Source organism: Xyrauchen texanus, chromosome 31 (assembly GCF_025860055.1).
Source record: "Xyrauchen texanus isolate HMW12.3.18 chromosome 31, RBS_HiC_50CHRs, whole genome shotgun sequence".
Taxonomy (NCBI): Eukaryota; Metazoa; Chordata; class Actinopteri; order Cypriniformes; family Catostomidae; genus Xyrauchen; species Xyrauchen texanus.
In genome coordinates this window covers 19,498,457-19,521,778 of record NC_068306.1, presented here as the reverse complement: position 1 = coordinate 19,521,778, position 23,322 = coordinate 19,498,457, and the positions used below count along the sequence as shown (strand labels likewise).

Here is a 23,322-nt window from a genome sequence, read left to right as displayed (position 1 = left end):
ATTTTCTCAATGGATGATTTATTGAAATGTGTTCATGCTGTCTGTAGAGATCACAGTGTGTGATAGCATGTGATAACTCAATTAATTATTAATTAATATGAACGTGTATTTTCTTAATTGTTATACATGTTATTCATTCATATTGATTGTTGATGATACTTATGGATACATATATAGTGTGTGTGTATATATGTGAACATTTATATATATATATATATATATATATATATATATACTATCTTGGAGTTCACTTTATGCACGCTGGGGAGAGGAGGTATAAACGATGTGTTTACATCCTGAAGATGTACTGAACTTTTGATGTTTTACACAGTTCACCCCATGCAAGCTGAGGAAAGAGTGAAACAGACCAATAAACCTCCTTTGGTTTATCAGAAGCGGCAGTTGTCCGACCTCTTTTTCATACACAACGCAGAACGGGTAACAGCGGTTACGAGTAGACCGGTTACATATGCAATTGAAAATTTAAAGCCTGAAAAAGTTGCTTGTGGATTACATTTTAAAAAGCACATTCCTTCAACATGAAAAAGAATGAAAATAGTCCAAGACACATGACTGACATCAGGAGGTAATAAAATGTATTTACCCGTCTCTGCTGCGAGTGTGCCAGCTACAGACAAACATCTCTTTCACCACCATAAAATGAGATTCAGTGTAAGTGGAAAATGTATTTGGGAAAAGTAAAACCACTCATATCTATTGCTGATTAGTAGGCCATGTTATTCTAAGATAATAAGAGTGTAATAAACAGCTTTAAAAGTACAAAAAAAACATCCATGGCTTCTCACCAGGTTATTATTACTCACGTTCAGGATGTTCGTAGGGCAGCCAATGGTGTTTGGTGCCCTCGTGCTCAAAATGGGGGTTCCACATCTTGCACTGCTCTTCTCTGAAGTCAGCCAGGGTCTTGGCACACTTCTCCATGTTACAAAGTTGGAACTCATAGTTGTTTCCATAACAAGTGCGCCCCCCATTGGCCGGTCTACAACATAAATAGGGTTTGCTCAAGCCAACAGAGGAGAAATGCAAAGGATGCTTCCCATCTTATTGAGTTAGTGTAAGACAGTAGCTCTCAACTTGTAGGTCGATAACCAAAAAGGGATTGCATCTCTGTTCTCATAAGGTTATGTAAAACAGAGGGGAAATTGCAGAACTGCAATTAATATGGTCATAAATTAATCGGTCACTTGGTAGAATCTAGCCTTATTAGACAGGACTGGACGTAAAAGGTAACAACAAAAATACAACCCACACTGTAAACCGCTCAAAGTAATTAATTGTATTGAGTTGAGAAAAATTTTACCATTCAAATTAGTTGAAATAAATTAATCTTGATGAGTATTTAGAACATTGTCTGTCTTTGAGTTCACGAAACTGACACATTTTAAGTAACCTGACTTTTTTATTGTTTTGAGTTTAATGAACTTACATTTTTGTTTGTTTGGTGAACTCAGATTGGGCAGGGGATTTCTTGTTCACAGCATGTTGCAGTTTTGTTACCATTATGGTGAAGAGCGGAGCTTGAGCTTGGGTTGAGGATCGATACCAAGTGTGTATCTTACGTACTGCTTTATCCATTATTAATCAAGTCACTAGTGAGACTTAACTTAGGTAAATAAAGTGATTGCGGAGTGCAAAAACCAAACAATCTGGTGGTTTACTCAAAATTTAAAGTTAAGTGACATCAAAATGTATGAGTTACCTTAATACATTTTTCATGTTAAGAGCAATTAGCATGCATAAGTAATACACAATCAAAACCTGACAGTTCCACTTACTTAAATTTGGAATTTATTAACTTTAAAAGTGTAATGTAACTGATTACCTCAAATTTGTTGAGTTCTGCTAACTTATTCAGGTTTACAGTGCAGACTACATTAAATACAGTTGCATTAGTATAAACTTGTTCAGTCCACAATATGTTTTGGATGGAATTATTGGCTGCCAAGATCATGAAACCAGCAAAATTCAAGTGACATTTAGAAATCAAAATGATCACTTTTCCAGTTCCAGCTATGAAGTGCATATAATTCTGCATATTATTGGGCCTATATGCATTTTATGATTTTGCAGATTTTTTTTGTTCCTCTTGTAATCTAAACAGTTTTGGTACATGTTGAGTCATCACTTTATGTCCAATGTAAAATCTGGGACCTGAAGCAAAACTGTTGCAGACACTCACATTGGGTTGTTACACTCGCGAGTGCGGAATCGTACTCCGGTGCCACAGCTGCGAGAACAGGAACCAAACTTGGTCCACTGACCCCAGTGTCCATCCTGCCTGAGCATGTCTGGTGTTAAATTGATACAGTGACCCTTAAAACAGTGCTGGAGAGATAGAGAGAAGACATAGTAAGAGATAAAAAGTGTTATTTCCTGCGTTATTTCCTCCAAATATACTATATATATATATATATATATATATATATATATATATATATATATACACTCACCTAAAGGATTATTAGGAACACCTGTTCAATTTCTCATTAATGCAATTATCTAATCAACCAATCACATGGCAGTTGCTTCAATGCATTTAGGGGTGTGGTCCTGGTCAAGACAATCTCCTGAACTCCAAACTGAATGTCAGAATGGGAAAGAAAGGTGATTTAAGCAATTTTGAGCGTGGCATGGTTGTTGGTGCCAGACGGGCCGGTTTGAGTATTTCACAATCTGCTCAGTTACTGGGATTTTCACGCACAACCATTTCTAGGGTTTACAAAGAATGGTGTGAAAAGGGAAAAACATCCAGTATGCGGCAGTCCTGTGGGCGAAAATGCCTTGTTGATGCTAGAGGTCAGAGGAGAATGGGCCGACTGATTCAAGCTGATAGAAGAGCAACTTTGCCTGAAATAACCACTCGTTACAACCGAGGTATGCAGCAAAGCATCTGTGAAGCCACAACACGCACAACCTTGAGGCGGATGGGCTACAACAGCTGAAGACCCCATCGGGTACCACTCATCTCCACTACAAATAGGAAAAAGAGGCTACAATTTGCAAGAGCTCACCAAAATTGGACAGTTGAAGACTGGAAAAATGTTGCCTGGTCTGATGAGTCTCGATTTCTGTTGAGACATTCAGAGTCAGAATTTGGCGTAAACAGAATGAGAACATGGATCCATCATGCCTTGTTACCACTGTGCAGGCTGGTGGTGTAATGGTGTGGGGGATGTTTTCTTGGCACACTTTAGGCCCCTTAGTGCCAATTGGGCATCGTTTAAATGCCACGGCCTACCTGAGCATTGTTTCTGACCATGTCCATCCCTTTATGGCCACCATGTACCCATCCTCTGATGGCTACTTCCAGCAGGATAATGCACCATGTCACAAAGCTCGAATCATTTCAAATTGGTTTCTTGAACATGACAATGAGTTCACTGTACTAAAATGGCCCCCACAGTCACCAGATCTCAACCCAATAGAGCATCTCTGGGATGTGGTGGAACGGGAGCTTCGTGCCCTGGATGTGCATCCCACAAATCTCCATCAACTGCAAGATGCTATCCTATCAATATGGGCCAACATTGCTAAAGAATGCTTTCAGCACCTTGTTGAATCAATGCCACGTAGAATTAAGGCAGTTCTGAAGGCGAAAGGGGGTCAAACACAGTATTAGTATGTGTTCCTAATAATCCTTTAGGTCAGTGTATATATATATGTAAATAGCAGAATAGAAGTTCTACAATTCCAACCTTCCCTGTTGCACATTTGGTCCCATCGATGGGAGGGCCCTTCTTGGTCTTGCAGAAGAAAGGGTTTTCGGGGTGGCTGCACCACAGCTGCTTGCATGGGTCATAGGTGCTGTACTAAAAGAAACAGTCATGCTCGCATTCATACATGCAGCCTTTGAAAGCTTACCAGCCTAAGCAAACCAGCATTGATAACAAGATGGACGTATGATACATTGGAGAATAGCAGGTGCCAAGTTTTCACTCTGATTGTGTTTTTATAGTTTTTGGACATTTCTCTTACTGAATGTATTTCTTAATACTGAAGTCTATGCTTGCACCTATTTTAACAGTATTACAGTGCTTGCAAGGTAGCACTGTATTAATTTGTCACAAACATTCTGGTTAGGACTTTTCTAAACCTATAACCCTAAGCATTAAACTTCTACAATTAATAAAGCCTGAACTTTTTAATGTATCTGTAAGACTTAGTTTGTGTGTGTGTGTGTGCAAATTGTACTCTTTTTAATATATATATTTTTTAAAGATTTTAAAGATACATTTTGACTCTCTCTTTCACTTACCGCTGTGCACATCATGTAGCCCATGCCAAAGTCAAAGCGGCACTGTTCGTTCATAGAGTAGTGGAGACCAGGCAGCTGGGGCAGAGTTGGCCACTCATGATCAAAGGGGTCATCACGGAGACAGTCATATGTACTGCATGAAAAAGACAACTATTTTTACTTTTGTAATCAATTTATAGAAGGGGTGTCCAAAGTCCGGCCTGCAGGCCATCTGCAGCCCACCGACTGCTCTGATGCGGGCCGTGAGAGACTTTAGAAATAGAACAGAATTGGGCCCGCTATGGAGAAATTATATGAAATTCATATTCTGGGTACTGGAAGTCGCTATCACGTGCAGCCACTATTCACAGTGCATCATCTCTGCTAGTACATTCTGTGTCGTCACCAGCTTCATCTACTGGCAACAAGAGTTCAAAAGGAGTTTGGAATACTCCTTATTTCTAAGGATGAAGCACCCCACTGAAATAAATGATGCATTTATTAAAGGATTGACATCAGGTTAGATACTTTACTCATGTACTTGTTCTTGCTAAAATGTAAATTACTACAGTGATGCAGCCTGCAGCGCCTATATTTTTTCTGCATTTGGCCCCAGACTGAAAATGTTTGAACAGCAAGAAATCAGAAACTTCAATGGCCTATGTATATATTATATTCCAAATGCTTCAGACCTGTGATCCACAAATTATTTAAACCGCCGGGGGTCCTTAGGTTATATAGAGTTATAGGTCCATAGAGTGCTATATCGCAAAAAAAATGTTTCCCCGTATACAGGGTCAGCCATATGAGGTATCATTTGAAAGCTTATACTATGGTCTTTTCAGAGAAGTAACACTGCATTTATGTTACACAAAATAAGGCCTGAAAACATATGTGTTGTAAATTCGAGTCCCCTAGAGGTAGAAATATTAATTTGAATATAAAAGTCTTTCACATGGCATTTAAATCAACAAGTCATATTTAAAATGAAAGCTCTCATTCTCAGATGTGACTGTACAGTTTATTTTGTTGCCCTAATACCACAGTTTGAAAGATTTTCAAAAGAATCACAAAATGAAATATGATTTCTGTAAGTCATCAAATACATACGTCTATTTTATGCACTGATTATTGCTGCTGTATGCACGAAATAGCTAAAAATGTCTGCTTTTGTCTTAGGCTGTTGTCTAACAAATTAGCCATTTTTTACTTGTCTGTGAGCTTGCTTAGCTGAATGATCCAATGTTATATCTTAACAACATATGCCATCCAGCAGGAAAAGCATGCTAAACAAATCAATTAAAATATGTTTTTGACTATTGATAAAATGTTATATATCATCACAAAGATGAGGATCTCATCTTTCTAATTACATCTAGATTAAGCTTCTAGTCCACTCAGAGGCCAATATATTTGATGAAAAAATGGGGGATTCTAGGACTTGCTGCCATCTAGTTGAACAAAATAATACTTTTCAAAGTGAGAGAGTGAACAGAACCAGAATTACATGCAAACAAATTTGGGTCAACAACAACAAAAAGATTTATCATCAGATTATAAACACATACAATTTTATTTACGAATAATTTAATAATAAAAGAGTCTTTTTTTAGTTTGGGAGGTTTTCTGAAAAAAATAGACCAATTGTTTTGTTCACAGCAGAGGTGGGAATTAACACACTACATTTAATAAGTTACATATACTTGAGTAACTTTTCGTACATATTTTTACTTATTTTTGTGAATATATTTAATGGTGGGTACTTTTCACTCTTACTCAAGTAAATTTCGAATGAAAAACTTTTACTTTTACTTTGTTACAATTGCTGGCATTCCTGTTGTTACATTACTGGTTTTAATTTAATAAGAGTTAATAAATGCAACATTTATTGAGAGATTTATGAATGGGACTTTTACAACAGCTGAACTCTACAGCTTCACTCTGTCACTCGAGTCAAGTTCATCACTGCAGCAGCAGCAAGAACGCAAAACAAACACTTTCTTTCATCACGCAATGCCTTAATTTTACACTGTAATGTTTAATATGTGTGTTCATGTATTTCATGTCTTTTATTTTGAAACGTTTAGTTCCTGTTCATGTCATGTCATGTGATTCCTTTTTCCCTCCATGCTCATGTGTCTTGTGTTCATTGGTTTATTGTCTTTTTACTCATTATCAGTTCTAGTTTGTCACTGGTTTTAGTTTATTAGTATTGTTATATTGTTTATAGTTCTGTCCGTTCATTGGTTAACTTGTTTGTTTTGTTCTCCCATGTCATGTATTTAAGCCTCATGTTTGCCATAGTCAGGTATTGAATGTGAGTGTAGCTGTTTATGTCAAGCCACGTTTTATGTCAGGCCATTGTCACGTCATGTCACGTCACGTCACGTCATGTCATGTTCATGTTTATGTCTAGTTTTGTTCTTATTTATAGTTAGGGTTTTGGATTTCATGTTTATTGAATAAATTGCACTTGGGTTCTCACTTCATTGTCATTGCCTATGCCAGCAGCCATTCGTTATAGAATACTTGACCTACAATGAACCCAGCAATTCAGCTCCTCCGCCTATGTCAGGGGAATCATTCCCTGGAGGACTATGTGGAGGACTTTTGTGATCTGGCTAGCCAGGTAGACTTTAATGAGGTAACCCTCAAGGACTGTTTTCGATTTGGACTTTATGAGCCCATCTCTTCTCTGATGCTAGGTGGTAAGAGAACCCTCACCCTCGCTCAATATATCGACCTCGCCCTGCAGATCATTGGTTCCACGTTCACTGTGGAGGAGGCAGATGCCGAGCCAGCATCCCACATCATGGTCGATGAGCCAGCATCCCACGTCATGGTTGACGAGCCAGCGGCCCACGTCATGGTCGGCATGCCAGCGTCCCATGTCACGACTTGGCCCCACGTCACAGCCACACCAGAGTCAGCTCCAGGCCATGTCACAGCCATGCCAGAGTCACTACTTGAGTATTCTTTTAATTGGATACTTTCTTACTCGAGTAATTTTTAACATAACTACTTTTACTTCTACTTGAGTAAAGATTTTGAGTACTCTACTCACCTCTGGTCCATAGTGTGTGGGAATGGTGAGCTTTTAAATTAAATTTAAAAACTGCAGACAACAGCCCAAAAATGCATCAGAATTTAACAAGTTGAATTGTTAAAGTGTCCTTGGGTTGACAGACGCGCCAGCGCGTCCTGCTGGATTTCAAAGAACATAAAATTCTCTGCCATTTTGGGGCATACAGATAAGTGTAAAACATCATTAGAGGCTATAAAGGGTCTTTCTTGTATTTGTGTACACTCACAATAACAACAAAACCTTGTGCTTTGTAAAATAAAGAAAATAAAAGGGGTGTGCTTACAGCAGTCTCTGTGTTCGCAAGCATATTTCTGAAACGCGTCACAAAAATGAACTGAAACTCCACGAATACTTATCAAACAAACATGAAAAATATGTCTAAAGAAAGCTTAAAATGTCTACTTTTAAATAAAACAATTAACTTTTAAAACAAATATTCTCCTGCAATGTAATCTGTATGAAACAAAGCGATGTACAATTTCTCCTGGATCAGCTAATTATCCCGAATGTGATCACACCCACGGGCAGAGGGCGCTATTCATACGGTAATGTGCTGAGGCGATCAATGCAAATGGTAAACGACCCCGACTGTGCCTTAAAAACAAAGTTCATTCACTTTTCTGCACGTTTGGAAAATGCACGATACACAGGCAAGGAAACTCCTGGATGGAGACGAAGAGTTAACATTGTCCTCAGAAGAGCGGGACTCCGATGAACGTTTGCATTTTGAAGAGAGACTTGATCCTTTAGCCAAGGATACAATTTCAGATGAGTAAGTAATTTAGTTTTACTTACATTAGTTGACATGCTATTTTATATAAACATGTACATATTTTACTAGTGGGACTGTTTCCAGACTTTCCAGCCAGGATTCAGAGTATTGAAATTTGAAATATGTCCTAATAAGCAAGTTTTAGTTACATTTAAATGCTGTTTCAGCTGAAGCACGTATTTAAATTGTATGCTGTATGATATAAATATGATATGCAATATTATATAAAATAATATGAATGTTTGGATTATATTTTAATATAATCTAGTTTATATAGATTAATATAGTTTAGTGTTTATGCTGCCTCATTATCATCAACAAAGCTTGTGCTTGCAAATATCTGTTCAGGTGTAAATGTGTCAAATATGATGTAAATATGGCCATATTACAAAATCAGCATATTATTATTATTATTTCTGAAGGATCATGTGACACTGAAGACTGCAGTAATGATGCTGAAATTCAGCTTTGATCACAAATTGCATTTTCAGAATTTTACAGTATATTGAAAAAGAAAACTGTTATTTTAAATTGTAGAAAGGGTTCACAATATCAATGTTTTTACTGTATTTTGGATCAAATAAATGCAGCCTTGGTGAGCAGAAGAGACTGCTTTTAAATGGTGGTGTAGGTCTAAAAGTCTTTATGTAAAGAAAATGTATAGTCTGATTACGTATTTTAACTTAAAACTTGATTTTGATCATTAAGTCTCACATTTATTCTCTCTCTGTCACATTCCTCATTGATAGGCCCAGGGGAGGGGTTTTTTTCTCCTCAGATGTGAATTACTATCAATATTCATGATAATTCCGCCTCCTCGCATATGACCTTTCTAACACAAAGTGTCTTACAAAAGTTAAATAACTATATTGTTTTGTATGAATGATTGATCAGGATGGTTTTCTAATCATTTTGTAGCAAAAAATCTAGGCTACAAGATCTAGTTCTCAAATGTCTAGTGGACAAATGTTTAGTATGTGTTATATGGCATTATTTAAATGACTTTTTTAATAAAAATTTTTTTTATTTTCTCAAAAATACAAACCTGTACATACATGTTGCTCACATATTATTGTAGCCCAGGTTGTGCTGAATACAGTGTTATCAGACTTTAGCCATTAATAAGTTTTTAAGCAACTGAAAAAAACACAAATGTCAAGGCATGTCAAAATGTCTCCCGGCCCAAAACACCCTCAGACCCCAGAGGGTTAAAGGATATGTACAGCTAATAGGAGGCCCAGTAACTCACTTGAGGTATCGCCCTAGCTCCTGTTGACTGCATCTGGACCAGTGGAAGCGGTGAAAGGCTGCTTGAACCAGAGGAGCCATGATACTGCCCATGGGTACCTCATCTCCACACTCATTTGCCTGGCCATCATGCTCCATCCCCAGCCTGAATACAACACAAAACACACACACAATCACCCACTAAGTCAAGTCAAGTCAAGTCAAATGGCTTTTATTGTCATTTCAACCATATACAACTAGTACAGTACACAGTGAAACGAAACAACATTCTTCCAGGACCATGGTGCTACATAAAAACAACATGAAACAACATAAAACAAACACAGAACTAAAAGACCTACACATTTCTACATAAAGTGCATGTGCAAACGTGTGAAACAGAACGTGGTACAATTGCTGAAAGAGGACAATAGGCATAGTAAGAGACTATAGTTGCTGTGCTGAGAGAATGTACTGTTTTGTATTTTATAGTGTAGCTTCGCATAAACTACTTAATAGAGTACACAAAGCGTGTGGTGACAAATGTGATAAACTTTTAAAGACTGTAAAAGTCAGTAAACCGTGTGCTATTGTCTGTTCAAACTGAAGTTATGATGTGCAACATTAAAGTTATGTGGTAGTATGGTAGATTTCATGATGGAAGTGCTGGTCAAGTTTTTCTCACACGTGTCCTGTCTCATGGGCCACAACAAAAGCAGAGGAGAAACCATCCTCATGATTCAGAGTGCAACTTCTCACAGGGTGACACATGCCTGTTACAGGAGCATAACCTAAAAACAGACATAAGATACATTTAGAACTAAATGTACTAATTTAAACATTTAGATCTTGAAGTATCAACATGGTCAAAGTACTTTTGAGGCCAGATTGGGGCTTCAACAAATATATAAAAAACTAGATTTTCTCTATAATGCTTCAAATATCTTAAAAAAAGCTGAAGTGTGTATTTTCTGTGCCAATAGCATCACCAAATGGAACTGCAAAAACATTTATACATCTGTCCACAGCCTTTGGACTTTATGCCCCCAGTTGTCAAATTGTCACTAATTTTACCCTGCATGCCAGTGGGCCCAAACTCTTGTCTAGTTAGGAAAATAGCATGATCATGGTATTCTGCATCATTTTTGTCCTCTTTCTGCTGCAGGAAGGCCCAGCGACACACGTTCTCCAGACTCTGAGAGGCGTTGCCCAGCTCAATCAAACCCATGGGCTGAAAAATCAACAACAACAACAACAGCAACACATAATGCAGATATACACAACATTGAAGTGACAAAATGTATTTTCAGAAACTACTTCCTGGAAAACAGCATTTTATCCAAATCAGATATTACATGTTTGTTAACAGGACCATAATCCTCCCATTTAATTGGCCCCAAAATAATTCTGACCTTTAAGACACATTTAAATAATGTATTAATGCCATTGCATCGGATAACATTTTAAAGACCAAGAGGCATTTGCAAACAAATAACTTGTCTAAACAGAAACTGTCTAAACATTTTTTGTCTTTATTTCAAACCAAATATTATATAAAACCTAACAAACCTCTTTTTGTGAAATGCTTTCCTTGAAAAGTGTGCTTGTGCTATATTTCTTTAAATATATGCAACTTGTTTTGATATTTGATATAATGAAATATATACATTGTTTAGCCTGGCTTAAGTGTCAGTATATTTTTGGGGACACTGTATATGTGATAAACGTCAATACAGTCACTGCTGGACAGCTTCTGGAGTTAATTATATTATATTTTCATATCTTTCATATCTTTAACATTTGTTGCATTTTGAAGTGCCGTTAATACAACCACTGTCATCCAACATGTTTTCAGAAGAAAACTGGCTGTTGAACACACAACAAATAGAGTCTTACCTTGGAGGAACACAGCATCATGATTCTAACCAGGACAACGTTAATATGGGCACCCAGAGAGCTGTCCTGATAAATCTCATTCACCTGTGAAACAATTCATAAGAAAAACTTAAGGCATAAACAAACAGAAAAACCCCCAAACAGACATAAACTTACTACTAGGGGCCTGGATTTGACGAATGGATGTGAAATTTGTCTGGGCAATAACACCGCTACCAGAATCAAGTAGGCGGAAAAAACTGTCACACAGCCAGAGGCGAACTGAGAACACTTACAAAGTTTAAAAGTCAAAGAGCTTACACAGTTTACATCCCGTGAGCTAAAAAACAGCACTTAACCACACAGTCACCTTCAGAAGGCCAGTTGTTGAACTCTGAACTCTCATCATGATATTCTGTTGCCTGGACAAGTATGTAGGTGTGTCTGTATGTATATGAACACATCTGTAACCCCTTTCTTACCGGATATATTGACTTGATATCCATGAAAACAATTCCTTAAATTTTTTTACAGTTGAATTTCAGTGTCACATGGTCCATCCAGAAACATCAAATGTATTATGCTCACACCATACTTCAGCTTTCACTCAACTCATTTACACATTTACACAAATGACTAAAATAGGAGAATTTTGATCAAGCTCTAGTCATCAGGTGAACTCTTCATCCAACAGTGGTTTACGGACCACAAATTGAGAACCACTTTATATACTTATTTCCCATTAAATCTTTACCACTTGTTAATAACATTTCAAGATCATAGTTGCTAAGAGTTAAACAATGGTAAGGATGAAATAGCAAAATCAAAGAGACAGTGCCAGGTAACACTTTACCAACTTGAAACTATGTCTCTGCTCAAAGACATTCTCAGCCACTAGGCAAAGACAACACTTTAACCTGGTACATAAATGACTGTTATCAGCAATGCTTAACAGAGTCTCTCATTAGCACTTCTTTTTCTGTTTAGAAACCACCCCCCCTCCCCTCCTCTCTCTCTCTCTCTCTCTCTCTCTCTCTCTCTCTCTCTCTCTCTTGCACACACACACACACACACACTTTTACCCAATACTAATATCTTCTATGAGTCTCTCATTAGCACCGGCTGTCTCTGGCCCTTTGCAGGACCCTGCCGGTATTTTATTAGTCCATTTCTCTACTTCTAGGTAGCTAATTGACGTGCATGAGGCCAAAGTGCCAGAAAATCATTAGGACTAAATTAATAATGCAGCAAGGTCTTTCACCGGAGCTTGCCTTCAGCTTAGCAACCGAACCGCCGCACAACCAAGAATGAACTGTGTATGAGAGAATTGTGCAGATGGACAAAGGATGGAGAGATACTTTTTTTAATGAATTTTTCCATACAACAATGAAGCTCTGAAATCAAATATGTTGCACCTAGATGTAAATTATGTTTTTAGTCATGAGACAGGTGGAGATACTGAGTTTAGGGAAACATTGTCACTTAATACACACAGCTATCGTAAGGCTTCAGAAGACATAAGGCTCTATTTTCATGGCCATGCTAAGTGCAGTGCTACATGCTACGATCGTGCACAATGTCTTATCCAATTTTCATGAGAGTCCTAATTCAAAGGTCAATTTTCATGCCAAGGCAAAGTGCAAGTGGTCGTGGGTGTTTGCGCTATCTGTGGGTGTATGCACGAAACTGTGGGTGTATTATTTATAAATGAAATGGCTGTTGTAGCCGTTTTATGAAACAAATGTTTTTGAGATTTGTGTGATACTTTCTAGAGGTCATAGTTTATTTTTCAAATACTATTATTATTATTATGCTTAGATTTAAAATTGAATTTGTATTAGTATTTTCCACCTGTTCCACCTGTTGTAGCAAAAGGGGCCGGTTAAAGAAGTTGGAGAGGGTAAAAATGTTTGGATTTTTTGACCACTTCATTATTTTGATTATATTTCTATTTAGTTTGAAGTGTATTTTGAATATAGAAATATTTTTGGTTTAAGTTATTTGTTTTTCATTAAATGAATTGAAATTTTTAAGTAAAATCAACCAGTTGAAGAGAAATCCAGAGCCTAAACAGCAATGACGACACAATCACTGTTACATAATACTAATCTTTTTAATAGCCATGATTTAAATACTTACATTTCATGTGAAATACACTACACAGTATGTTGTATTGTGTGTGTGGTGGGCACTCGCATCTCAGCAGAAAGCGGCAATCATGTGACAGGCTGGTGGTGAGAACTACCACCTTACCTCACATTTGGAAAAACAAGACATAATGGATGACACTCATCTCATCGTGGAGGTGGAAAAACACAAGTTTTATTGAGCCTCAGGATTTCTTGTATAAACATTTAAATGCAAAAGCAAAAGAAAAGGCATGGGAGGCAGTTTCCTCGGCTTTTTGTGTGGATGGTACATTTTAATTTAAAATGTTTGTGATACTACCTTTTCACGTAAGTACCATGTTTAAATATTTAAAATAAAAAAATGGCAAACTACTTGTTGTAGTGTAGAACCCGCGGATCAGTTGCGCACTGCAAACGCATCTTATGTGAATGTACAATCAAGCACGTGCTGCTTCTGCACCACGCACGCACTGCATATGTATTGCATACTTACTGCAAACAGATCATGTGTAAAATGGAAGTTACTGTACATTCAACAAGGACACAGTTGATGCACAACAGAACGAATTCCATTTTTCTACTTTTCTAATTCATTGCATACAGTCCATTCACACTACCTTTTTCTTATGAATGTGCTGTCTTTGTTTATATCACTGGTGCTTGAGGGAATGGACTATATAATAGGACTCAGGTGATACAATATCCATGGAAGAACTTTTGAATTAAATTGCAATCGACCCAGCCAATTAAAGCTTTGCGTGTGTAATTTCACCATACTCACTTGTGCCTAGATTTAGTGCAAGCTTGCACGAAAATACAAAAATTGTAGGGCCGTTACCATTAACTTTGCACGTGACTTAAAGCATAGCACTGGGCTTAGTGCTTGTGCTCTTAAAATAGGCCTCATACAATATAGCAATCAAGACATATTAAAACTTTTATGGTGTTTTTTTGCTTTTGGAAGCTTGACAGTAGTACCGCCGCACCCTACATATTCCCTATATAGGTTTCCCTAAATGTCTACGTAGGGCACCCTCAAACTCTAAGGGGGCACTAGAAACTCCACTGGCTGGCCTTAATCGCACATTATATGTTATTCAAGGACCCTGTAGCAGTCGCGGAACACAGACGATCGCCTAACGCTCACACTTTTGAAACGTGCCTCGCAACACCTACCAAACACCCCCCACATCCGACGATTGCGGAGGGCATCAGTTTGGCAAGCTGCGGCACTGCTTGACAGACGTGGTTATAATGAACTGTTGTTGTATGGAAAACAGCAGTGAGAAGATTTTTTACAATTCAAAATTTTTGTTCAAAAGGTAAAGTATAAGCATATGGGTTTGGAATGACCTGAGGGCAAGTAAATAATAAAAAAATACACATTTTGAGGTGAACTTTTCATTTTAAAAGAGGAAAATTAAGTGAAATAGGAAAACAGTTTTTAGAAAAACAAGGAGGGTTGTGCAGGTTCATTGCCAAGTCAGGTCTTGTCCAGGATCTCAACTACATCAATCTTTCAGGTAGGAAACCTTGTCAGGGATGTGGGTGGAATTTCTTGACTCATACAGTTTTCAGGGAGACAGATGAAGGTTCCGGATCAAGCGCTCAAATCCTGTAAGCTTCAAACTCTGAAGTCTACAGTTATGCTATACTTTGTCTGGGCCAAGTGTATTATTTCCAAAGACTACAATGTGACCAGGTTAAACCATACATTAATTTTCAGTGAATGTTTGTTTCTGATATAATCATGGTCAGATATCACCATGGGGCAGCATAAAAGGGACATTGTGGCAGACAAAATCAATAGACTGCTTATAATATAAGTTACTTTAATACCAGGTGTAAAAAGGGCCTATTTGCAAGCCACAAAACCACATGTTGCCCTAGGTGAGTTGTCCCAGCAATTACTGAGCTTTAAGATAATTTGTATAAAAGTAAAAAGCCAAATGACAGATGTTAGTTAAATGAAAAGTTAGCTGAATGACAAGCTTCAGCTAAATGGCACGTTATATAGCCTTATTAGATCATTAGTTGTCAACCAAGGTGCATTGCTGTTTGCACCTATGTATACCTTCTTTAAAAGATTTGAAGCCACTGATTTGGCACAATGGATAATTTACAGGCAAATAAGCAGTCCTTCACTGTTGTCTGGGATGCATTAGGACAGATTAGCAATACACAAAAAATAATTTGGTCACATAAGTTTTACATACTACCTCTAAATGTGGTTTGAGTGATCTGATCACAAAATGTTTTGGACCCATTTACAACTGTATCTAGATCAGATTACCTGAGATGGATCTTAGAGTAATACCAAGTGTCCTTTAATACTAAGTCCCATAGGGGTGAACATCGTCATGCACTTACTATACACCATTTGTAAAGAAGTGAACACTGTGAATAGATAATAGTTTGAGGGAAACTTACAATGTTCATAAGAGTCAGCAGATACTTCTGGATATGTTCTCTGCCATGGAACATCACCACAGAGCAGTCCACCCCCAGCAGAACCTCGATGTTAAAGATCTCATCTTCGTGCGTCTCTCGCCGTGCTCGTGTGTTAAAATTTGCTCTCTTCTTAACACTATGAGGTAAGAAATCCATGCCAGCCAGACCACCCAGAGGAGAACCTGCAAGTAGGACACACACTCAGAAATCCTTACAATTCAACTGAATCATTCAAGTGTGACATTAAGACTGCTGCCAAAGGGCCATTGTATATGGTTCAGAATGTAGATTAAAGTGACAGTGCACCCAAAAAGGAACATATTTACTACATAATAAAAAGTGAAAGAGGATTGGTGCTGTCACACTCCAAAATGACAAAAAAGCATCATAAAAGTACTATAAAAGTGGTCCATATGACTCATGCGCCATATTCCATGTCTTCTAAAATGACTATAGGTTTGTGTGAGGAACACTATAAAAATTAAGTAGTTATCACTCACAATCTTCTCATCCAGTCAGCTGCTAACTGCTGTGACCGGCTGTGAGTTATTGAGTTGAAATTGAGAGCCAGTTAGTCCAATTTGTGAATTAGTCAAGGTTCAGTTTTGTGAACTGCATTAACTGATTCTTAAAAAGATCTGACTCAAAAATCATGATTTGCTCATGAATCAGACAGACATCGCTACTTCTATCAAGAACTCTCATGAATGTGCCAAGGACAGTGAATAGTGATTTTCAGTGAATAACGACTTGCATTTAATTATGTTCCTCATTGAAAGTTACTGCACGGCTACAGACTTGGAAGAAAGCACACAAGTTGTATAGACTACATGTATGATACTTTTATGTCGAGTCTGGAGCTTGACAGCCAAAGTCCCTGTTGACTCTGATTATATGGAAAGAGACGCCAGGATATGCTTTAAATATTCACATTTTGCATTCCACAGAATGTCCTATGGATTTATAACTACCTGAGGGTGAGTGAACAACGACAGAATTTTTATTGTTGGGTAAACTAATCCATATTTTGAATATGGAAATGTACAGTGCTAAACAAAACAAAAATGTGAAAAATGTACATGTCCTTGTCATCTCCCAAACACGTGCAGTACCCTGCTCTATGTTTTTGTACTTCTCTCTTTCTCTCTCTCCTCTTCCTCACTCTCCCTCTTGTACCTAATACACAGCCCAAACACTCTCTCCACTCAAAAAGCTTTCATGTTCAGATGCGGTACCACAGAGGCATGTCTCTCAAACTGCCTGTGCCAAAACTGCTCGAGTGAGGGACAGGGTAAGTGTAGAGAAAAGTAAAATGATCGTCAGAAAAAATACGACTTTGTCTCCCCTTACAAAAAAATATGATTAAAATAAATGACCGTGGTGGCAGAATGGTACAGTGGTGATGATACCATGGCACTTTGATAAAAAGAATGGTACCAAATGATAACAACATTAGTTTACTATGGTATTTACATGGTATGCCAAGGCTGTGAAAGCTGTGTTTCTGTTTGTGTTTTAGGAACAGATGCAACATGTTCTTAATGCAAGAACGTGATTACATTTAAAATAATAGGATCATATTATACTAAAATGTCAACTCTATGCATACAGTACATTTACATATCTTCATAATATACTAGTTTATATGTATTAGTGTACCATCATACACATATTTTGATATACAGTATATCATCCCTATTTATATATATCATCCCATTAGGGCAGGGGTGTCAAACTCAGTTCCTGGAGGGCCACAGTCCAGCAGAGTTTAGCTCCAACCCTAATTAAACACACCTGTGCCTACAATGAGGCATTTTGGAGCAGGACTGGAACTAAACTCTGCAGGGCTGTGGCCCTCCAAGAACCAAGTTTGACACCCCTGCATTAGGGTGATATTTATCATAATATAAGTAAAAGTTCTACACATATTATGAAGATATGTAAATGCACTGCAAGCATGTACTCTGTAGTGCCTAGCTGGACCAACGTTTTTAGGTGAAAACATCAACTGAATAGAAACACATAATAAAAATTTTTTCTCGGGATAAGCATTCTGGATTTCTTTTTAGATCAATACACACAGAATTGTTAATGTGCATGCCAGTAAGAGACTGCACACTTGGTATGTGGTGTACGCAAATAATGAACTCTCTCTCTTTCTTTACAGTCTTATTTAAACAAATGTTCCAGTTCAATTCCTTTGTTTAATAGTTAACTCTCCTCGTATAGCACTTTTAGGGTAATATATGTAAATATAGTCTATTACGGTTCAGAATGGAGGGATCTTGGCTAATGTTTCTACTTTAGGGAGAGGCAAGCAGTGTAAATCCTCTGATTAATGACAAAGAGAGGCAAACAGAGCTTTCATATCATTTCTTAGCAAATCTATTTCTTCTATAGCTGCCTTAAAATAGATTTAATAAACTTCTGGCTTGTGTTTAAGCATCTAGTTTAAATCAAGTGAACTTGTAATGAAACTCTTGCATTTACAAGTCTTGTATGTATAGGGGAGACCAGGCTTAGTTGTCACATGTTTTACGCAGTGAATATTTGAAAGTTTATATTTTGAAATTGACTTGTAGACACATTTAGTCTTTGCTAGAAAGAAGCTTTTGCACATTTCCACTGTTATTACCCAGGAAAAAAAGTGTATTCAATAAAAGGAGAAGTTCATTTAACACAGGTTGCCATTTTGTGAAAACACAAGTAATAGGCAGGGCATGTTGTCACAATGGAGCATACCATTGAACAGCGTAATTCAGGCTTCACAGCAAAATGTAAACATTAAAATGATTATGAAACAGCAAATATGTAAAAGGCAACACATAAATATCAAACCATTATTATAATTGCAATTTTGTAATTAGTAAATTGTTTAAATTTACAATACTTACAACATGTGTAAAATTTATTTGAAAACTTGCCCTAGCATGACACTTTCAGGTAAAATACACTTATTTTGAGAACACTGTTCCAACTTTCGGTTAAAATCTATACCTTCATTATACAGCTGGTGCTTCCTTGAATGTATGCTGGTGTGGTTTTATCACACAAAAAAATGTAGTCACTATCGTTAGTTGTACTGAATCCTCCCATGTTCATATTACTCTAAAAAAAATGTAACCAAGGGAACTTCAATTAATTTATTTGATTCGGCTAAACAAAAATCCATGTGTGTTTGCGACAACATGAACCATTTTTGTTCAGTTAACTGAAACTGGACAGATGATTTCTAGTTCCCAGCATGCTTTGCATGGAACTTGACAGGAGAGTAAATGTTAAAATGAAGTGTCAAGTGTGTCTGTGCAATTGCAGAATTGTTAGTGTTTCATGTTTTGTTATGTTGAGATTTAGAAGAATTTCTGTTATGTTGTAGTTTTGGGGGTTGCCATCATGAAGTGTGGATCTACAATAGAGCCTAGGTTGAGGACCAATTCATTTTCAGTATCCAACATTTTGGTTTATCCATTGAGTGGTTGCTATTTTAACCACAGCATAGTGATCAAGTTGCACTCAGTAGTGCTCCCCACCAGCATGTGTTTAGCATGCTAACATTTCCTGTCACTAGATAGCACATTACTAAAAGAGTGTAATTTATTTCGGCACGTTACATTTTGTTGGGGTCACTTGAAGTAAAGTATTTAAGTTGAAATTACATGGTTATTTTAAATTAAGAAAACTCACTGTCCATGATTTAATAAAGTTAGAAAAGACTATTTGAAAAATATGTTGATTCTACAATTTTTTAGTTTGGTGGATAGGTTTCACAAAAAAGGAGCTACAAAATCGCTGCTAGAGAAAACACACATTTGTGCCATTGGACTTTAAACTCAAAACCTTATAGTTACCGGGATTTAGCCCTTGTAACAACTTTTCCACATAAAAACTACCCCGGCTCCCTTATTAATGAATAATATCTGCTGTCAAACAAATGTAAAGCAAGATCTAGGAGGGTTTGCTGCCAAACCGTTAACAAACATATTATTTGTTAGAGAAAATGCTGCGAATGCAGCCAAGAAAACCACACAAATGGCAGCCATTCATGTGTATGAAGACCTATAACCGCATAAATTTGAATCTACGTGTACAACCATCTGACAAGGTTTATAAGAGGTTTATTACATGACCAATTTAAATAAAATGGGTCAGGCTTTGCTTGTGCAACAGACAACTGTTTTTTCTCTCTCTCAATCATCATGAACTGTTTTAAAAAAAACTGTAAAATTAGATTAAATTAAACAGCTTAACCACAGATATTCCCTGTTTCTCTAAAGAGTTCTGTAGAGTTCTCTGAATAAAGTCAAATTATACATTAGACAACAAGAACATGTTAGGGTGACCTGAGTTCCAGTCTTTCGCTCACTCGACTTTGTGTCAAATAAAGCGACACTAGGGGCCTTTCTTGAAGGCCTCGTGAACTCTGAACTTGCGAAAAGGCAAATGAGAAATTGGCAGACAGAATTTGCATGTCCCTACCCCGGACATACGGGTATATAAGGAGGGAATGGTGCATCTGTTTGGTCAGATTTTTTCTTTGGAGACGAGCGGTTTTGTGTTCAGCAAGCTGGTGTTCCACTACTGTTCCACTCACCTCTAAGAGCATTGCTGTTGGATCTATGGCGCATTACCAGCGGCTTTCTCCCTTCTCTGCACTCCAGTGCAGTCCACACCCCTGAGCGCTTTGACAGCGTTTCATTAACGAGCAACTAGACCTGTGAAAGAGTATGTTTCTTCTAAAAGAGTATACACATTGGCGTGGTCTTTCCACCTTTGTGTAGTTCCTGGATGCGGCAGATATTTCTCCGCTTCTGACGTCATAAGAGCTGCCTCGCGTGTCTGGACTACAATCACACTCAGGCAGCATTATATGAATGGTTAATTTTCTCAGTGCGAGAACATAACCCATGGTAATGTTGCAGTCACGGCTTTCTTTCCTCCGAGGGAAAGCCACTTCAGCCACCCCCCAAGCCGTGCCTCCTTCCTACGGGATTGGGGCCGGCACAGCTGGCAATGAAGGCGATTTGGGGAGTGCAGCGGGCTCGGTTTCACAGGGTAAATCCCCACAAACCACCCGCCCTCAGCATGCTCGTTTGCTTCCGTCAGGGTCCGATGCAAGACCGGCTCGCCCCATGGCCAGTCTGATTTCTCCCTCGCACCCCACGAGCTGGATGATGATATTGCCGCTGCATCAGAGAGCGTCACAGCGGCGTCTGATGCTGATGACTCGACTGAGCTGCCACCTTTGGGTCTGCTCGTCCAGTCTGAGCCTGACACACAGATATCCGCTATGCTTGCCTGGGTCACCTTGAGCGTGGGGCTGGACTGGAACCCTCCGCCCCTCACCCCTCACGGCTAGATGACTGGTTCCTTGGGTCAGGGCGCCGCTCACAGCTCCCCCCCACCCCCCGGTTCCTTTCTTCCTGGAGGTGCATGACGCAGTTGACGAAACCGTAGAGGGCACCTTTTACTGCCCGAAACTGGCTTCCTTGCTCCTCAGCTCTCACTACCATCGATGGCGGAGTGGCCCCTCAAGATGTCTCCACCCTGTATACCATGGCCCTCCTGCAAGCCCACCAGGCCAAGGCACTTAAAGATCTGCACTTGGGTAGTCCTGATCCTGATGTACTGCAGGAACTGCACTTGATGACTGACCACGCCATGAAGGTCACAGCACCGGCACTCGGACAGGCGACGCCCACACTCGTGATCCAGGAACAACATCTGTGATGTGCGGGACCCCAACAAAGCCCGCTTTCTCAATGCCCCATCTCCCAGTTCGGCTTATTTGGCGATACCGTTGAAGACTTTTCACAGCAGTCTTCAGCAGTGAGAAAGCAGACAGAGGCCATCTCACACATCATGCCTCGCCGCCATTCCAGCGTGAGCCGTGCTCCATCTGCTTGGTGAGGGCATCCCCCTGCGGCTTCTAAACAACAGGCAGCTCCGCTTCCCAGCTCTCAGCCCCAGCGTAGAGCTCCCTGCAGGAAGCTGACACTCCCATCTCACGAACCAATACCGGGACCCAGAAGGCTCCCAAGTGTTCCTGAGAGGAAAAAACTAAGGAGTGAGATGGCTGCTACGGAGTTGGTATCTGGACCAATCCATCCCTTCTTTTGCCACACCCTGCCTGGGCTGAGGTACCAACATTGCCAGGAAAAAGGCAGTGGTTCCCTCACTCCTTCGGTCACCTAATCGGTGCCCCCACACGCAGTTCTCACAGTGGTCTGGCGCCAAACACCTACAGTCACAGCACCATGGACATGGTACACTCGCCTCCACGCCTTCGGATGTAGACTCCTGGCGGGCCGGTTCTGACAAGTCTAGAGGACGCCTCCATCTGGACACCCTCAGCAGCGGAGGCTGCTGAGGGTGTCCAGACCGAGCTACGTGCCCAAGGATCCTACGACTCCCTCAGAGGTAATGAACCTGCAAGTGAAGCTGCCCCGTGAGGAGGCAGACCCAGCCTTATCATTGCTGTGTCCGGTGCATGCTTTGCGTACCTATCTGGACTGCATGCAGAGCTTTAGATGTTCTGAGCAGCTCTTTGTCTGCTTTGGTGGACAGCAGAAAGGAACGCTGTCTCCAAACAGAGGCTATCCCACTGGGTCTTCGACACCATCGCTTTGGCCAATCACACCCAGGCCATGCCCGCCCCCTTGCGGGTTCGAGCACACTCGACGAGAAGTGTGGCATCCTCGTGGGCACTGGCCAATGGCACCTCCCTAGCAGACATCTACAGAGCAGCGGGCTTGGCAACACCCAATACCATAACGAGATTTTACAATCTCAGGGTTGAGTCGGCCCCATCCCGTGTTCTCTCATTTCCGAGCACATAGAACTCGGGAATAGGGAAGGTCTGACCGCGTGTTCCGCTTGCACATAGCGCCTTTCCCCTCCATTGAGGTGATCACGCGTGCTCTTTCGCCCAGGAGTCCACTAAACTTGTGCTCCCTGGATGTCCTTCCTCCCTAGCCATCTGGTCCGCGAATTCCCCAACCAGACCCATTACTCTGTGCTGAATTACATGCCCCACAGGATGGGCCTTCATGGATTAATCCCCCTGTGTGTATTTTCCACGGTACGGTTCCTCTTCTGGTGGACCTGCATCTCCCTTGGGCAGTCCCCTCTGCCCCCCGGTCGCCGTGTTTGTAGCAACTACTCCCTCGCAGCAGGTTGGTTTCTACCACTGCATCCCCGGCGCCAATTAAATGTGGAGCCTGGGATTGGATCATGCATCATGGCCGACAGTCCAGAATGCCAGGTTGCCCTTCCCCTTACACAGCATGGAAGCCACTGCCCTGCACGCCTGGATCTCGGAGGGGAGTGCGTCAAACTTACCCACCACCCATCCGTTCACATAACCCCAGTGCACTGCAAGGACGGCAGATTCCCCTTTGTTTTGGACACTTTCTCCTTTTATTCCTTTGTTTATTATTTTAAACAAATGCATCTCCGAGGCCTGATGCCACACCCATGGTGTTTGTCTTTTGCTCACCCCACCACAACACTATATAGTGGGAAAGTACTG

At 39.6% G+C, this 23,322-nt stretch overlaps 1 protein-coding gene across 1 annotated transcript in view; it reads right to left on the bottom strand.

Annotated features, from left to right (window-relative positions):
• LOC127625452 (A disintegrin and metalloproteinase with thrombospondin motifs 2-like) overlaps positions 1-23,322 on the bottom strand; it is a 99,056-nt gene that overhangs the window by 23,614 nt on the left and 52,120 nt on the right. The window contains exons 4-12 of the mRNA XM_052100752.1: positions 15,774-15,976; positions 11,236-11,319; positions 10,414-10,570; positions 10,025-10,130; positions 9,362-9,505; positions 4,277-4,409; positions 3,717-3,830; positions 2,201-2,346; positions 825-1,000 (exon numbers count right to left, since the gene is read on the bottom strand). Coding sequence (XP_051956712.1) covers positions 825-1,000; positions 2,201-2,346; positions 3,717-3,830; positions 4,277-4,409; positions 9,362-9,505; positions 10,025-10,130; positions 10,414-10,570; positions 11,236-11,319; positions 15,774-15,976 — 1,263 coding nt within the window. The remainder of the gene's footprint in view (positions 1-824; positions 1,001-2,200; positions 2,347-3,716; positions 3,831-4,276; positions 4,410-9,361; positions 9,506-10,024; positions 10,131-10,413; positions 10,571-11,235; positions 11,320-15,773; positions 15,977-23,322) is intronic.